Source organism: Aspergillus multicolor, assembly GCF_047715735.1.
Source record: "Aspergillus multicolor strain CBS 133.54 unplaced genomic scaffold BDW74scaffold_41, whole genome shotgun sequence".
Lineage (NCBI taxonomy): Eukaryota > Fungi > Ascomycota > Eurotiomycetes > Eurotiales > Aspergillaceae > Aspergillus > Aspergillus multicolor.
The window spans coordinates 152,001-169,224 of NW_027395992.1; the positions used below are offsets into that span (position 1 = coordinate 152,001).

At 52.8% G+C, this 17,224-nt stretch overlaps 6 protein-coding genes across 6 annotated transcripts; 3 read left to right on the forward strand and 3 right to left on the reverse strand.

Annotated features, from left to right (window-relative positions):
* Positions 1-1,274: 1,274 nt before the first annotated feature.
* Positions 1,275-3,097, reverse strand: BDW74DRAFT_183077 (uncharacterized protein; the record flags this gene model as incomplete). The annotated part of the gene is made up of 2 exons (XM_073730415.1): positions 1,275-2,665; positions 2,728-3,097. 2 exons carry the CDS (start codon positions 3,095-3,097, stop codon positions 1,275-1,277), a joined length of 1,761 nt encoding a protein of 586 aa, XP_073578850.1.
* A 504-nt stretch (positions 3,098-3,601) lies between these two features.
* BDW74DRAFT_188669 (oxidase ustYa family protein) lies at positions 3,602-4,853 on the reverse strand (the record flags this gene model as incomplete). Its single annotated transcript, XM_073731791.1, has 6 exons — positions 3,602-3,977; positions 4,041-4,140; positions 4,224-4,354; positions 4,420-4,551; positions 4,607-4,726; positions 4,772-4,853. 6 exons carry the CDS (start codon positions 4,851-4,853, stop codon positions 3,703-3,705), a joined length of 840 nt encoding a protein of 279 aa, XP_073578851.1. The 3' UTR covers positions 3,602-3,702.
* A 1,040-nt stretch (positions 4,854-5,893) lies between these two features.
* BDW74DRAFT_183079 (uncharacterized protein) lies at positions 5,894-6,889 on the forward strand (the record flags this gene model as incomplete). The annotated part of the gene is made up of 1 exon (XM_073730416.1): positions 5,894-6,889. One exon carries the CDS (start codon positions 5,894-5,896, stop codon positions 6,887-6,889), a length of 996 nt encoding a protein of 331 aa, XP_073578852.1.
* An 800-nt stretch (positions 6,890-7,689) lies between these two features.
* Positions 7,690-9,779, forward strand: BDW74DRAFT_188671 (uncharacterized protein; the record flags this gene model as incomplete). Its single annotated transcript, XM_073731792.1, has 7 exons — positions 7,690-7,735; positions 7,841-7,979; positions 8,056-8,216; positions 8,459-8,815; positions 8,908-9,081; positions 9,151-9,468; positions 9,541-9,779. The coding sequence occupies 7 exons, from the start codon at positions 7,690-7,692 to the stop codon at positions 9,777-9,779; spliced, it is 1,434 nt and encodes a 477-aa protein (XP_073578853.1).
* A 1,565-nt stretch (positions 9,780-11,344) lies between these two features.
* On the forward strand, positions 11,345-13,201 carry BDW74DRAFT_183081 (putative MFS multidrug transporter; the record flags this gene model as incomplete). The annotated part of the gene is made up of 4 exons (XM_073730417.1): positions 11,345-11,445; positions 11,510-11,608; positions 11,666-11,719; positions 11,791-13,201. 4 exons carry the CDS (start codon positions 11,345-11,347, stop codon positions 13,199-13,201), a joined length of 1,665 nt encoding a protein of 554 aa, XP_073578854.1.
* A 484-nt stretch (positions 13,202-13,685) lies between these two features.
* Positions 13,686-17,036, reverse strand: BDW74DRAFT_183082 (uncharacterized protein; the record flags this gene model as incomplete). Its single annotated transcript, XM_073730418.1, has 4 exons — positions 13,686-16,175; positions 16,234-16,396; positions 16,450-16,688; positions 16,752-17,036. 4 exons carry the CDS (start codon positions 17,034-17,036, stop codon positions 13,686-13,688), a joined length of 3,177 nt encoding a protein of 1,058 aa, XP_073578855.1.
* Positions 17,037-17,224: the final 188 nt, after the last annotated feature.

Here is a 17,224-nt window from a genome sequence, read left to right on the forward strand (position 1 = left end):
TCAAAATAAGAGGTCTCTGAGACTATAGCGACACTGATACATTCATGGGGCCGGCGTACGTAAATACGTACAGCACTTTGATTACCCTCTCTTCCACCCCCTTTTCCAAACGCCGATCTCACATAAAACGTACAGATATGTCCCATACAGCATTGGCTCAACATGGGAACCGGCTTTTTTATCCTGAAATTATTTATGAGCACTTAAATACATAAGCCGTCGCGATCCCAAACTAAAGACTGAATTTTCGGTCGGGGACCTAGGCTTCCAAGAACTTGACTAGAGATAGAGAGAGGTACATATTGGACAATGGTACTTGGGTGAACGAGCATGGGTATTTCGCTGTTATGAAATTCTTGCTTGCAATCATGTTGCTCCCATGGCAATAGGGTAACGTAATGTATTTCGGGCAATTCTAAGCTAGTACATGCGGCGAACGAGAAAGAGGTGATTGGAACATTGATATAGCTCCGCGTAAGAAACTTTGCTCAAGGAACAGTAAATGCCCGGAAGATACTCTCAATTAGTTTTGTTACTTTCTCGTTGTTCCAGTATCTAAGGTCCTCCGCCAAGCCCCAAGTTGCAGTCGCACCAAATAGACGGGAGTTCCGCCCCGCCCCGCCTCCCGCTCCCAACAACGTAAACCAATTATGCGATGCAGGCCATTGATGCGTATTGACCGTTCACTGGACAGCTGAAACGTTAGAGCTACCGCCTGGTATGAGAGCAGTTGTAGAGCGCGCCCCGAGGAAGGGTATGATCGGGAAGGTGGCGAGATGGGCTGTCCTTGGTGTTGGATGGCGTGTATCAATGCTAGAATTCAAGGTGACTGTTTTTTTTTTTTTGATACGGAAGTTGATTGGGACGCCAGACTCAAGATCCGACTTTATGCCGTTCCTCTCTAATTTCAAGACGCTTCTGGTTCTGGTAGAGCACGCCTAGCCCAGAGCGTTTCGATTCCTGCGAGCAATTTGGCCTCAATCGACAGCTATACCAGAACTACATAGTACACTTAACAAATGTCAGACGATATATTGAACTGTTTCTTGTATTCTTTAGAATAGAGAGTGGACGCCTCTGGATATGCTAGAGACTAGGGTACCCGAGAAACCTTATCCTAGCCCTAACTCCGATGCATAAAACGATCAAGGACAAACAAAACATCCAACCCAACCAAACGCCAATCCAAACAAACGCCAACCCAAACAGAAAAAAAAAAAAAAAAAAAAAAAAAAAAAAAAAAAATCAACAAAAGACAAATGTATCACCCTTTCTCACTTATCCATTTCCATCTCAAAAATCGGCACATTCCCCTCAACATCCAACCCCCTGCTCCAGGTCGGCCCATACTCCGGACTCGGCTTAAAATCCGGATCATCCGCCAACTCCGCAGGCGGCTCCCCAATCATCCTCTCAAAATCCAATATCTGCCACGGACTCACAATCTGCGCAGCGACAAGTTTCCGCAAAAAATGAATCAGAAAGAACTCAGGCGGCTGCGGCGGCGTAGATCGAAACGCATGCTGGAACAGCCGCATTTTATACTCGGGCATCATACCAACGGGCAACTTGCGGTTGAAGAAGGGCTCGTCGAAGAGTCTGGGACAGTGGATGACACGCCGGAAATAGTTTGTTTCTTCGAGTCCCCAGCCTAACACGTGGTACCAGGTGCAGTCGCCGTTCGGGTGTGCGAGGTGTGGTGGTGCGCGCAGGACCAGCACGAAGTGTCCGTTCTTCTCGGTTGTTTCGTTTGCAATCCCGACCCAGATTTGGTAGAGGGTTGCGTGGCCCGGGATGGAGGGGCGGGTTTGCGGGGCGGGGCGGCGGGGGGCTGTTGTGCGTGCAGGTGGCCGGGCGGTGGTGGTTGTGTTTGAGGGGCCTGCCGCGCCTTGGCAGTCGGTGCGCTCGTAGGTGATTTGCCGCTGCCTAACGGCCTGCCCGCGGGTGCTGGGTCCTTCAAGGGGGAGAGCGGAGTTTGTTGTCTCCCAGCTTCCTGTGTTGGCGAGGGGTGCATGCAGTCGAGCGCGAGCGAGAGCTCGCTGTGTGCCTTTGCTTCCGGTCCGCCAGCCCTTGGGCATGGGTGTTTCGGAGCCGTCGTCGTGGACGATGACGCCGTTTGTGCAGAGGGCGGCGTTGGCATCAGCTTGGCCGTTAGCGTTGGCGTTTGCCTCACCCCGCGCGATCTTGTGAGCTTCCTCGTACTCCTTTTCTGCTTTGATGGGGTACATGTAGGGTGAGCGGGGCGGAGTAGACGAGTTATCGGGCCATTCGCGGTCGGAATTGGGGGCTTTGGGGTTTCGGACGTTGGGGGCGTTCTCGAGGTGCTCGGCGGAGCGTTCGCGGGACGGTCCGGCTCCAGCCATGGTGATTATCCTTGTTCTCTTTGTTGGGTAGGGGATGGGGATCGGTGCGCTTGCAGCTGGTATCGCAGTTGCAGCAGTAGGCTGGACAGTAATCTTCGCAGGCGATAGAGAAGCCGTAAGAAACACCGTCGGATCCGGCGTAAGATACTCAGTTGCGTGTATATGCTGGAGCTTGAACTCCGGCTGCGCAATGTACCTGATGGCATCGTAGATTGGGCCAGGAGGTGCGGGTTTAAGTATTGCAGTTCTGATGCCTCGAGGTCGATGGACCAGGTCCTCGACATCTATCGGTCTTTGTATACCTGGACGAATTATGCATGTTAGTACGCTGAATATCGGGGAGAACAATGGCTGGATCACGTACCGGTTCTTTGTAGCCTCAGACGTCCAACAAAGCACGCATAGATCGCATAAGTCTCGGCGCCATTGTTGGTCTTGGGTCTGGACGGATGTTTTTTGTCTTTCTGGCGTTGTTGGCGCACTGTCTGTGTAATCGAGAGCGGTCTTTGTTCTATTCTGGAGACAATGCTCGGGGTTTCGATGGATGTCTCGGGTCGGAACTTTGACTTTGGTGTTCTCACTATGATGACATTCGGGGGTTTGACAGACTTAACACATGTTTGGGATAAACAGCAGTGGCAGTTCTCGCGGTTCGCGCTGTCGAGGGACTCGAAAGGTATGGCTATAGATTCCTTCGGCGTCTGGTGGCGGCGCAGCACTCGAGTGCTCCACATCGTTGCGGTAGCCGGCCCAAACGGGGTTGTATCTTTTGTTAAAAAGTTGTAGCAGTTACGCAAGATACGTGGACATAGAGAACAGGAAAGGATGGTAGGAAAGAGAAACCCCTGATGCTGCAGGTGGCTTATAGATAGCTATATACCTAGGACTAGATGATCTGGAGTTGAGGCTGAACAAGTGAATATGCAGTTCTCCATTCACAAGAAGATCCAAAGTGCCGTCATGGGGGAGAGATCGAGATTATACCCCGCGTTTAACCCAGATTATGATATGGGGATTCCTGGAGATGACCCCAGATTCACTGCTGTGACTGCTGCAAGGGCTTGCTACGTCATGGAAGTGGACACAACAGTGAAGATTGAAAAGGGAAAGATTAGTATATAGGCCCTACACGTGCCATTCACCTGCACAGCGAGGAGTGGTAACATACCTAGGCATGCTTTTCCATTACACCCAACGTCATTTGGCGGCACGGGGGCTTGGTTAAGGTAAAATAGGTGCGAACTTATGGAAAAGGTCTTTTTGATGAAGCGACACTGCACGGCTTAGGGCAGTGTACGTACTCTAGGCCCATGCTCGTGCTCACTTACAAACCAGGCACTCAAGGAATCTCACTCAACACACTTCCTTTCTTCGGCGGAAGCAAGAAGTTCCCTGACGCTTCTTCATCCTCCTGTCCATGTCCATGGCCTTGCTCTTGCAACGGCAACTGATTCTTCTCCGCCCAGGCCCGGATATCCTCAAAGTTTCGACACACATGCTCCGTATTGAAGTCCACAAAAGGGGTCGGATGCTCGGGGTGAATCCATACCTGCCCGAGGACGCCAATGTCGATGATGCACATGAGTTGCTGGCGGAGGATGTCGAGGCAGTGTGCTAAAAGGAGTCAGACCGATTGGAATTGAGAGAGAAGTCAGAGAGATATGATCGTTGACGTACAAACATGCTGTCGGACAATGAAATCCTCGTTCTTGAAGGCCCCTTCGCCTTGCTGGTGATAATAGTCGTAGTTATAGTAGAGGGACTGGCGGAGGAGGTTCTATCCGAGCTTGAGTTAGGGCTAGGCCTTTGTTTCCACAGGGTGGCCTTGGACGGAATCGAAGGGCCTGGCCGACGACTCACCAGACAATGCAGATGGTGAAACCCTTCGATATTCGCTGGATATCCTCCGCCATATGCCTCGCTGATCTGGACCTGGCCGGGTGTGATGCCTGACCTCGCTGCTTGTTCGACTGGGACACGGATGGCTCGGTCTAGTCCGGTAACGAAAATATACGTCAAGGATGTTCCAGTACTAGAAAAAGTCTGAGCGACATACAATTCACACCCAGCGCTTCCCATGCAGCATCGACCTCGAGGCCCGCGTCCTGGCGGTAGGTGTTCTCCTCCAGGAGCGAGCCGTTGAATCGCTGGCGGTGATATTTGATCGGGACATTTGCAAGTACCGGGGCTATCAAGACGAGGTCAGCAGCAGAATCGAGTTCTTCACTGATGAAACCACTGACAGTAATGGGAGGTATGTCCCGAGCATGTCTCGTCAAGATCGTGGGCCTGGTACCCGATGAAGATGCCCACTATGCAGGAGAGCGCGGTCGCTAGAACGAAGAGCGCTATCGTCCATCCGTCTTCATAGTAGCTGCTGTGCTTTTGCCTCTGAAGTGGTAAGGTACATGAGTGGCCGTCTTCGCTCTCGTCGAGAAGGCGCTCGTGGTCGTGGTTTCTTCCATCGGAACCTTCCACTACCGGTCGCATCTTCTCGAAGAAAAGAAATTGTGACGGTAGGTAATTCCAACCTGCTCTCACAATAAATGCGCGCGAGATCCAGCACGACCGATGAAAGACTCTAGACTTCGATCTTTACCCCTGGATGAAGGAAGGGGGCGGGGAGGAACAAAACTGCAATCTGCAAGTGCAGAATCTCTCCCAGGAAGTTGCAACGCCCCGGTGAAGCAATAAATCCATCCGGCGATTTGGATTCTACAACGAAGCAAACATGAGGAAAGTCTGGAGTGTAACGTCGGCACGTTTTCCTGCTCAACTGTTGGTCGGGGGCTAACTACCTTTCTCCGGGATCCCATGCGGTTGTCCACCCCGTCTGCTGCCGGCGGCTGGGATGTGATCGAGTACCGGCAGCAGCCGCCCATTGTGCATGTGATATTGGGATGGCGTGATGTTTTACAAGGTGAGAGAAACTCGAAGCTGCTGAGGTGGCGGACTGGCTAAGTGTGCCGGAGGTACACTGGGATGTGTGTTTGTGAGTCGCAGCAGTGAGGAGGCAAGGGGACATTTATGAAGAATGCACTACTAGCAGTTCTCTCTCGACACACAGGACGAGGTGATCCCCCGCAGCCAGGACACTGCCCCTAACTCAAAGGAAGACAAGACGGCAAGGGCGACCGAGACACCCTAGACCCCGCGGGGCGGTTGGTCGATTTGGGCCTTGTGAGAGGTCAAGGTGACACTGCATACGGACCTAGGCCTTCAATCAAACAATCGAAGATGCCGCGGAAGGGATGGGAACAACTGAGTCTTGCCGCCCGTCTTGGTGATTCCCGAAGATTTTTCATGATCAAGAGCTTACGCGTAACGACGCAAGAAGACGCTTCTCTGTCCTGAAGCAGAGGATCGGGGACTTTGATGGCCAGGAATATGGATATAAGTACTGCTGTTGCCTCCGGTCGACTTAGTCTGACGTGCCCTATCTCCACCAGCACCTCTCAAGCTTATTCCCATTCAGCCCGAGCCAACTTAAACTTTCACTCAACGCCATACTCCGTCTAGACTCGCCCACCATGCACCTCACCTCTGTCGGACTTATTTGCCTGACGGCACAGCTGGGCCTGGTGCTCGGACGGCCGATGGGAGACGGCGCCACTGCCTCTCAGGAAATAGACTCGGATTGGATGGTCAAGATGTCCAACGCCAACACCCGGTCGCAGATGCAGTCGCCTGCCATGGTTCGGGGCGAGTCTGCAAGGATGATGATGTCGACCAGAAAAGAGTCACCGGACTGGATGCTCGGCAAGGAGGCGGAGAACTCTCCTCGGCAGATGAGTGACAATACCGCCAGGATGATGATGTCCAGCGGAAAAGAGTCTTCAGACTGGATGCTGAACATGGTCACGGAAATGCCTGCTCAGCCAGCCAACGACAAAACTGCAAGGATGATGTATCCTCGCAACAACGAACAGATGGATGGCCCCGGCTGGATGCTGGGCAATGGGGGCGAGAAAGGAGACGACCGCGAGGAGATGCGCTCTGGTCTGCTGAGGGACTTGTTGATGACGGGCTCCAACGAGAAGATGATCGAGAACGCCCCCGGCTGGATGCTAGGCAAGGGCGCCGAGTCACCCACCGGCACCATCGACGCCAAAATGGCAGACATGAAGGAGAAGGGAATTGTTCCCACTCTCGCCAACATCAAGCGCCAGGTGGTCACGCCCGTGCCTAATCCCAGCTCCAGCTTCTCGGTGGGACCCTTCCTGCCCACCTCGACGTCCAGCTCCTGGGATACCACGCACTCCCACACGCACTCGCACTCTACCGGATCTACGCATACTTGGACATCCTCATCTTCGTCCACTTCCTCGACGTCTACTTCTAGCTCCACTTCGACCACCTCGATCACTTCTACATCCACCTCCGCAAGCACTTCCACGACCACCTCCGCCACCCCGACTGACCCGGGCCAGTATGGCAACTACGGCGCGTACGGCAATTACGGAACGTATGCCAACTATGGGCAGTATCTCGGCGAGACCTTTATGGACGAGACTGAATCAGCATGAATACGGCCAATTCATGTTTGTGTTTAGATTTGGGAAAATCGGCGAAGTAGCTAGGGCTGCGGACTTTGGTTCGCTATCTCGTGTCATTAAATAGGGTACGAGCATCGCGATTTTATGTACTGCTTTACGCATCCTTGTACGTAGATACTTTATGTACGCTACGCATGCAATACTGCAATCCACTGGTTTCTTGTGACACAGAACGAAAATCACTCATACAAGCCTTTCCCCATGCAGTTCTATGCAGGGGATGTAGATCACAGCACCGGCTATATGAGTCTAGGTCTCCCCGCAGTTAGTATTGGGCATTCCGTAAATTTAAGCATGGCCCTTATCAGATACCCCCTGATCTGAAGAATGTTCCCTAGGGATCTGGATTACTGGTTCTAGAACCCCTCTTCCTCTCGGAGGTCATTCAAGCCCGGACCAGCTGCCATCCAAATTTCATGCAAGGTGTCGATCACGAGGAACGGCAAACAGCTCTGTCCAACCGTCCTACCACATGCTCAATCGATTGTTACACTCTCGCCCCAAACGCCCTGATAAGCAATAGAATGGTGGCGGACGAGCATAGCAGCGGGTGAGCTAGCTAGGCTCAACACCAGTCAGTGAAGCAGGTAAGGGGCTTATCGCGAGATTGGAGCACGGGCAGACTTTGAGACGCAAAAATGCAGATAGGCTCTAAAAGGCTTGGACAGCATCGCAGCCCTGCGAGCCACTACTTATAAACCAAGATGTCCTCTAGGAGCCAATGTTCATGATTCTACAACGAATCCAACCGCCATATTCGCAGAAAAAAGATGTGTTCTGAGAAGGGCACAGCAACCGTCGAGATGGGTGTTCCAGGTACACCTCCCCAAAGCACTGCAAATTCCCCCACTTGTTTAATCGCTTTCCTCTGCGTAACCTTCCTCTCCAAGCGAAATCAGTACTGACACATACAATTCCCAGTGGTAGACGACAATAACCTCGAAGCCGGCACCCTCACCCTCCACCTAGAACCAATAAACAAGCGGCAACTCCTCATGAAAATCGATCTCCGCCTGCTCCCGATGCTCTGCTTCATGTACATGATTACATTTTTGGACAGGTACGCTCCAATCCCTCCACCGACCCCAAATCATGTCCCATCCATTAGGTACTCGCAGTGCTGATGAAGTGAATAGGGTAAACATCGGGAACGCCGCAACGCTCGGTCTAAAAGAAGACCTGGATATCGTCTCTGGAACAAAATACAACGCTGCGCTCATGATCTTCTTCATCCCGTATATTATCTTCGAGATACCCAGTAATATTCTCCTGAGGAGGTTGAAGCCGCATGTTTGGTGTACGCTCACAAACCGTGTCAAACCAAAAAAAAAAGATCTTGGGTGGGTTGCTAATAATTGGAACAGTATCCTTCTGTGTCTTAGGCTTCGGCCTCATCTGTACGCTGCAGGGTCTCGTGAAATCCTGGGAGGCGCTTATGATTACAAGGTTCTTGCTTGGGTTGTTTGAGACGGGGATGGCGCCGGGTTGTACGTTGTTTTCCCATTCTATCTACTTCTCCCTTCCACTAACATTTCCTAGGCGTATACTTGCTAGGAATGTGGTACGCGCGCGCCGAAGCGCAAAAACGGTACAGCGCATTCAGTTCCTCGACCATCCTCGCCGGTGCATTCGGCGGTCTGTTGGCCTCCGCAATCGGGAAGATGGATGGGGTTAGGGGGTACAGCGGGTGGCGGTGGGTATTTATTCTTGAGGGCGTTGCGACGATCCTTATGGCCGGTGTTGTGTTCTTCTGTCTGCCGGATTTCCCGGAGGATTGTAAGTGGCTCTCTGAGAGGGAGTTTAAGGTCCTGCGGAAGAAAATGGGGGGTGAGACGGGGAGGTTAAGTGGGAAGAGTAAGATGGGTATTAGGGATATTGTGGGGGTTTTCAAAGACTGTGCGTATACCCGTACCTAGCTCCTTTGTGGAAAATGCGGAAGCGAAGGGGTGATGCTGATGCTGATGCTGATGCTGATGGTGTGACCACAGGGAAAATCTTCATCGGCGCCTTCATGCTGTTCGGGCAGGTCGTTAGTGGGTATAGTGCGTCTTCCTCCAGCTCTCCACCAACATACAAACCTTCCTATTTCGATGCACAGCTAATCGAGGGAACAGGCTACGCCTACTTTGCACCGACCATAATCCGCACATACGGCTACGGCGGTACGCTCCATCGTCCCACCCTCTCCCTTCCCACCATTTCCCATCCAACTCCCATACTAACAGCGTCAGAAATAAAAACCCAACTCTACTCCGTCCCCCCTTGGGCCGCCGCCTTCCTCTGCGTGATGGCCACCGCCACACTCTCCGACTACGTCCGGCACCGGTACGCCTTCACGATGGCCGGCATGGTGATCGGAATCGCGGGGTACGGCGTCTTGCTCACGCTGAAAGATACACACCACCACCGCGTTCAGTACGGCGCCCTGTTCATGATTACCTGCGGGTGCTTTAGTGCGAGTCCGATTTTCCTCTGCTGGTTTGGGATGAATCTGGGTGGGCATACGAGACGGAGTGTTGGGACGGCGTTTCAGATTGGGTTTGCGAATGGTACCTACCCACTTACCCCCTCATCCCTCCTTCTAGGTCTTTAGAGCTAACAATGGAATTTGCCGTGTGTAGTTGGCGGTATAATCGCAACATACGCCTTCCTAGAAAAGGACGCGCCGCTGTTTCGGAACGGGTATATCATCGGACTGTCGTTTGCGTGTTTTTCGGCGGCCATGTCGACGGTTTACTTCTTTGCTGTGAGGCGTGACAATCGGCAGCGGGAGAAGGTCCTTGCGTCTGGTGTCGAGGTTACGCCGAGACAAGAGGAGAAGTTGGGGGATTTAGCGGCGACGTATCGGTATGCGTACTGAGCCTTGGTCAACGTCAATGAAGGGGAAGATGTATAAAGATGGTAATTTTGCTCGCAGTGGCTGCTTTGACGGAAAGATGATCCCAAAACCCTTGTTGGCTGAGCTTGGGAGGCAGGGACAAGGCTCCCCAACAGGCATCAAGAAGACAATGACAGGAAATGGTGTTTGCATGTTCTTGGTTCCTGTTTGACGCCGTCGTTCTTGAGATTTCCCAGCATTTCTCCTGTCCCGTTTGGCTTAACATCTGCTAGTAGACCATCCTCCTCTCCTTAGCTGGGACGACACGGTGCATATCCGTCACAATGTGGACTCGCTGTTTTTGACCCTAGCGACTAAAGTGGAAATACGGTCATGTATCAATGATAGAGCGTTAATCTAGCAGTATATGCGTCCCGGGACGCTTTTATTATTGACCTTCGACTCGCGTAGATAGAAGTTATGCCCTGCGACATGGCTCTGATACACAGTTTCAGGGATAGATGCAACATAAATAAACCGCTTGATTTGCAGTGTAACGTCTCCGGATCCTGGGATCATCCTTTTACAAAGGAAATTCCGGTTTGCTTAAGCATCTTCGATCGCTCCTACTAGACGCATACTAGATTCTCTATAACGCAACAGATAGCAGAACCGCAGTTCTCTTCTTAGCTAAAGACGAGACACTTGACTGTGTTTGAAGAGCGTCAAGCCTGATTGTACTTCGCCGGATAAAGCCGGATATACGGAGTAGCAGTTGGAAGCCCGGATCTTACCCAGGCCATACGATAGCCCGAGTGCTCTCCTCTTTAGACGTCCTTTGACACTTGCCCGGGTAATTGTTTCTGAACAAAGTGGGATATAAGTGCGTTAGGGGTGGTTGCTGGTATGCAATTGAACGACTCTCTCCATAGTACAACAAAGTCTTGTTTTTCAAATCTCGGGAGACATGCCAGATATATATTCTTTCGGAGGTCAGACCTCTATATAAACGGCGAATAGAACAAAATACATCACGACCAAACGCCGGCATAAGTTCAAGCGCGCTATTCCGATTGCTTAGCCACACGGCCGATGATCGCGATTACCATCCTATCCTCCCACGTGGTGGCACTGCCAAACTGCAGATCTTCATCAACCTCTTGTCTCCGAATCTCGAGCCGACCCAGCAAAACCCTAACACCAAATCCGGACATCGGTATATACCCGGCAAAAAACCCTGCAGAGTCCATGACATCACGTTCAAAAAAGAAAATGGGTCTAGCCATCAATTATCAAATTGAGATGGGGATCCAAGTGTACAAGGGTCCACGGGTGGAGTCGGGATGACGTCGAGCCCGGGCGTTCCGAGTCTCGGGATGCCGAGCCATGGCCCATACTTCTGGTTTTACTATGGTAGCAAGGACTGACGGGCTCGGAATATGGTTCTTGCTAGAATGCGATTCATGACGACTGGCCGACTGGACCTGGAGCTGGCAAGATTTTCTGCCGGATTATAAATGTGAAATTCCCCTGGCTTTTTTCCTGCCGGAGTTGGACCTTGAGTTTTGCAGGCCTGCGCGCCATATTTTTTTTCTATTCTGCCCAGTATGGCGTCTGAACAGGGCCAGACTATGCCGCAGGAACCAGCAGCTGGCGGAAATGGTGAAGCTGCCCAGAAGCAGGGGATGGGATCGAGGATTTACCAAAAGTTTGTGGCCACAACTTCCAAGACAGGTGTTTGTATGGGACTAACATGGCGCATCACTGAACAGGATCAAGGGCTTGTTCTACAGTGACATGTCCGGCGAAATCAACAACAGCACCGACATCGAAATCCATACCTGGAATGGGCCAGACGACCCCGATAACCCGTACGACCTCTCATCACAACTAGAGTACGCAGGATATATACTGACAGTCTCCCATAGATTCAATTGGAGCACAAAATACAAATGGGCCCTCACAGTAACCGTCTGCTTCATGTACGCCTCTCCCTCCACACCCTTCTTTCCTCTTCAATAACCGACACTAACCTTTTTTTTCTGCTCCCTAGATCAATCCTCACCGGCCTCCCAGCCGGAACCTACGGCTCCGGCAACGACTGGATGGCCGAAAAATTCCACGTGCAGAATTCCCCTTTCCCAAACCTCTACTGGGCCACCACAAGCTGGAACATGGGCGCCGCCTTCTGGCCGCTGATCTTCGTGCCGCTCACCGAATCCTCCGGCCGCATGCCAGGCTACTTCGTCGCATACATCATCCTAATCATTTCTCTCTTTCCGAGCGCATTCGCGCCGAATTTCGCGACGCTCGTTGTGACGCGCTTCTTCGGCGGCGGGGCGTCCTCTGTGTCTATTAATATCGTGGGCGGGAGTATATCGGATGTGTGGCACGGCACGAAAGCGCGCAGTCTGCCGATGTCACTATTTGGGTTCACGAGCGTGGTCGGCATCGCACTAGGCCCGTTCATTGGCAGTGCGATCGTGCAGATCCATAAACATGATCCTTGGCGCTGGATCTTCTATATCCAGATTATATACAACGCGGCGCTCCTGCCAATCTTCTGGCTGATCCTCCGCGAAACACGTCCGGACGTGATCCTCAAACGGCGCGCTGCTAAAATCCGCAAAGAGACCGGCCGCCCCGTCTACGCACAGGCTGAAATCAGCGCACCGAGTACCCTGCGCCTCCTACAAATCAGTTTCAAGCGGCCGACCAAAATGCTCCTCACCGAGCCCGTCGTCATCTTCTTCACGCTGTGGATCAGTTTCGCGTGGGGGATACTCTATCTCTTCTTCAGCAGCGTCGTTCAGACATTCGGGGAGAACTACGGGTGGGATACGATGGCGACGGGGCTCGTGCAGCTGGCTATCAGCGTGGGCGCAGTCATCGGAACGGTCTTCAACCCCGTCCAGGACTGGCTTTATCTCCGGTCTGGGAGTCGGAATAAGGAGAAGCCTGGGACACCGATTCCCGAGGCGAGGCTTTACACCTCTATCCCTGGTTCTCTGCTTTTCGCGGCGGGACTGTTCTGGTATGGATGGGCGAGTCAGCCGGATGTTCATTGGATCGTTCCGGCGATAGGGATTACGGCGGCAGGCATCGGGATCTATTCTATCTACATGGCTGTTGTGAATTATCTGACTGATGCTTATGAGCGGTATGCGGCGAGCGCTTTGAGTGCGGCGAGTCTGGGAAGAAATTCCTTCGGTGCGTTTCTACCGCTGGCCAGTCCGCAGCTGTTTAGTAACCTTGGTTTTGGATGGGCGGGGACACTGCTGGGATTTATTGGGGTGGCGTTGAGTGTTGTGCCGGTTGTGCTGGTGCTTAAGGGGCCGGCGATTCGGAGGTCCAGTCCGTTTATGCGGGAGAGTATGTGGGATGAGGAGGATAAGGAGAATGAGACGGGGGAGGGGTTGGAGGATGGAGCTGGCGCGAAGGAGGGGGGCCAGGAGAGTGTTTAGAGGCTCGACACAGATCATATAGAGGGAGATAGATAAGATCGATGTCCGTGTTGAAATGATTATCAGTATATACATGAATATAAATCGAAATAGAGGCTTGAATTGATAGGGCGAGATCTTTAAAGGTGGAACAAAGGTACAATCAACCACTTCAAGATTCCCCTGGACTTATATGAATAAGCCAAAGATGGTCAGACTGTTTACCATTGCCTGTTTTGTCTCTCAGGGACTACTGGATAGAACGTAAGTATGAGTAGAACAAGAATAGGGAAGAGCCATCGGGGGATGGAATGAGGCAATATAAAGGTTAATAAAGAGCTATGACATTTATTGAATGCAGAAACAATCTGGATGCATCTATATACCCAAGTAAACACCCCGAAAATGCAAACCTATCTATAACGCAAATGCAAAACAATGCGATCCATATGCGAAGCGGAGCAAAAGCAACCAAACAAACACTGTTTTCCAATTGGGTGAGACCCTAAGCCAACCACTCCCCAATCCACTTCTTGATCCACTCAGCCTTTACCCCCGGCACAGCCCTCAACTTCTCACTGACCTCCGCTGTGTGAGTGGTCTCAAGCACATCATCGGGCTGCGCATTGGCAGCCGCCGCAAGCCCCTCAAAGAACGCAACCAGCTTAGCCGCAGGATTCTTCTCGAGCGCAGCCTGCAGGTCTCCATCAGGACCATTTGCCCGATCAATGTCGTCGCGGACGCGCTGGATCCACTCCTCCAATGGAACAATAGGAAGCGGTTCAGATTTCCCGGCGTAGGTAGCTAGTGTCGAAGCCAGGACGGGTGAAATCTCCGTGAAGGGGACGGGGGAGAGATTGTGCGGGTGGAAGACTTGCACTTCTCCTTCCTTTCCATCGGTGAGCGCGACTTCGACGAGAACGCCGGCTAGAAGATCAACGGGGACCCAGTCGACGCGGTCGAGTGTAGGCCCAACTGTATCCGGCACAGCCCCGACCTGCAGCGAGCTGCGGACGAGACTGGGAAACCATTCGGATTTGTTCCAGAGACCGGGGGCGTTCGCGGCGCCGGCGATTTGGCCGACGCGCGCGAAAGCGGTGCGAAGCTTTCGGGTGTCGCGCTTTGCTGCGTGGGCGAGGATGTGTTCGGCTAGGTACTTGGAGGTCGCGTAGCCATTGGGGGTGGGAGAGGTTGTGCTGATGATGCGTTCGGAGACTGTTTTCTCGGCGGAGCTGTGGCCCATGACGGAGGAGATGGAGGAGATGAAGAAGGTCTTGGCGGAGTGGGCGGAGGAGCTGGCGAGGTTGAGGAGGTTCACGACGCCCTGAAGCTGGGGTTCAAAGGAGGAGAGGGAGAGGTTGAAGTTAACTGCCCAGGCGTTGTGAATGATCAGTGTTGTCTCTGCGTGAAGAGTTTTGAGGGACTCAGGGACGAGACCGAAGTCGGGGCGGGTGAGGTCTGCCTTCCAGAATGTCACTCGGGATGAGTCTTCGAGAGGTATGTCGAGGTGGTACAGGGCGCTCTTCTGACGCATCGAGGAAATGCTGTTGTCGCTGCGGTTCAAGCAGTAGACATGAGTGATCGCGGAGTTTTGGAGGAGGGTGTGAAGGATGTAGGTGCCTAGGGTGCCAGTCGACCCAGTGAGGACGACGGTATGTTTCTCAGCTGGCTTGTCAGCGTGGAGACGATTGAGGAAATCCGTCAACATCGCATCCCGTTCCTGGAGCTGTGCCTTCGCCTGAGCCTCAGGGCTTGACCCCTCCTGCTGATGACGGATGACGGCCTGCGTCAGCTCCGACACAGTGGGGTGGAGGTAGATCATGTTGACAGTGAAGTCGGGAAAGTCAAGACCTTGCGTGAAAGAACGAGTCGCGGTGAGAGCCTGCAACGAGTCGAGGCCGAGGTGGAAGAAGTTATCCTTATCACCAAGCTGTCCCTCCTTCCATCCGGTAACGGAAACCAGAACTTCGCGAATGAAATCGGCAATCGCTTGCGCATCGTTGGTGCGCCCGGGTCCAGAAACCTGGCTGTCCGACTGCGCAGCGACCTTGTCAGCATCAGCATATAACGCGTCAAGTTCCTCTGCGTATGCTGCCAGAGTGGCCGCTCTTTGTATGGTACCCTTTCCCGCCCGGAGCATGGGCTTGTCTGGACTAATGAACATGATGTGGGCCTTATCGACGCGAGCGTGGGCAGGAGACTGAGCGTTGGCTGCTTCCACACTCGGCCAGATCTTCTCGATCCACTTCGCTCGCTGGCTTGCATCCAGCACGGGGTTGCCGGCAAGTTCAATGAGAAGAGAGGCCTGGAAGCGCTGAGCACCAGCAACGACGGCACCCGAGACATCTGCATTAGCAGCCATCACGTGGTGCTCCATAGAGGTTGGATTCGTCTTCTCGCCGTTCAGGAAGACGATGACATCGTCCAGGCGCGCACTGTATCGCCAAAGGTCTTTGTTGCGACTGTCAGGATGACGCATCCAAAGATCCTTGGTATGGTATTCTTGTTCATCGGGGAAGATGGTGAATGGCACGGCATGGGCCTCTGTCTCGGGCTTACGAACGATGACCATTTCGTGCTCCTCTGCGGCTACATGCCGGAACTCGATGCCAAGGTTCGGGTGGAATTGGACGTATCGCCAGTCTTTGAGCGGATCGCGGTATCCAGGGGTGAAGAGCTGAACTGGAAGGCCCTGCTCCGAGGCACCGTATCTGTTGACGAGGCGGACCTTGGAAGCGATCTTGTCACCAACCGGTTGGGGCAAGTCGCCGCCGGCGTACATGATATGATCAAGATGTTGACTGAGGTAGTCGAGGTCTTCTGGGCTTCGGGAGAGATCGCGTAGCAGGGAGGGAGGGACAAAAGCGGCGTTGATGGTGGTTTTCTTGGTCACTTTGACGAGGGCAGACGGGCTGGGTAAGCCGACAGACGTTGGGCAGACAACTGTGAGACCGAGGGGAAGACCCCAGTACAGTAGAATGGCTAGACCAGCGGCCTATACGGAAGATCGTTAAACACTGAACAACAGTGAGCTGAAAGAGATATAAACTTACGTGGAAAGGCGGCATGACGGAAAACAGCCTTTTACCCCGTGTCCAGTCGTCCATGTTCTCGGATCCAGCCGGCGTCTCAAGAAGACCCATCTTCATATGCTTATTGACAAGATCATGCGTCCAGTAGATGGGCTTGGGGATGCCGGTTGAACCGCTCGTGTGTCTGCAGCATCGCGTTAGACGCATTCAATGGAAGCAATTGCAATCTGGTCTTACAAGATGACGAGCGTTTCCTTTGCCGCCTCTTCGTATGTTTTGCCCCACTCAAAATCAGGGTGCACCGTCCCGATCAACTCCTCCACACTGGGCACATTGTAGCCGGTCAAATCGTTGTCTTCAATTATTGCTGTCACAGCAGGGGGCCGGGATTCTGTCGCAAGCATTTTCGTACTCTTCAGGCGTTGAATGAGGCTCTTGTGAGCTGCGGGGCTGTTGCGAGGTGACGTGCAGAACAACTAGACCAGTTAGCTAAGCCTGCCCAAGTGAGAACGCAAAGCAGGGGACAGGCAGGTACATACTGAATATCCCGCCTTAACGGTAGCCAGCACCAAGGCTGGGTATCTGACATCGTTGGGTCCAATGTATGGCAGGACCTCTCCATTTCCGGGACCAAGGTTCTTTGTCAACCACCACGCGAGCCCATTGACAATATTGGCAAAGTTTCGGAACGTCACTTGGTAGAAGCCATCGTCGTAACTCGAGGATGACTTGGGGTATTCGGTGTAAACAGCGTCGGGCTTCTCAGCGGCGAAATGATCAACGAGACGGGGAAGCAGGGTGAGGTTAGCGTCAAGGCCGATCATCTTCGTTTTCCGTGAGGAAGTAGAGGAGAGAGATGAGATTGTGCTGTGATGGAGAGCAAAACAGGGTGAGGGATGCTGATTTAATATATAGTCTTCAGTAACGCCCCGACAAGGGTATCGAAGTGGAAGAGTTGAAGGTAGATACCGGCGATCCGCGGTGCCAGCCGACTATCCGTGGACTCGAATTC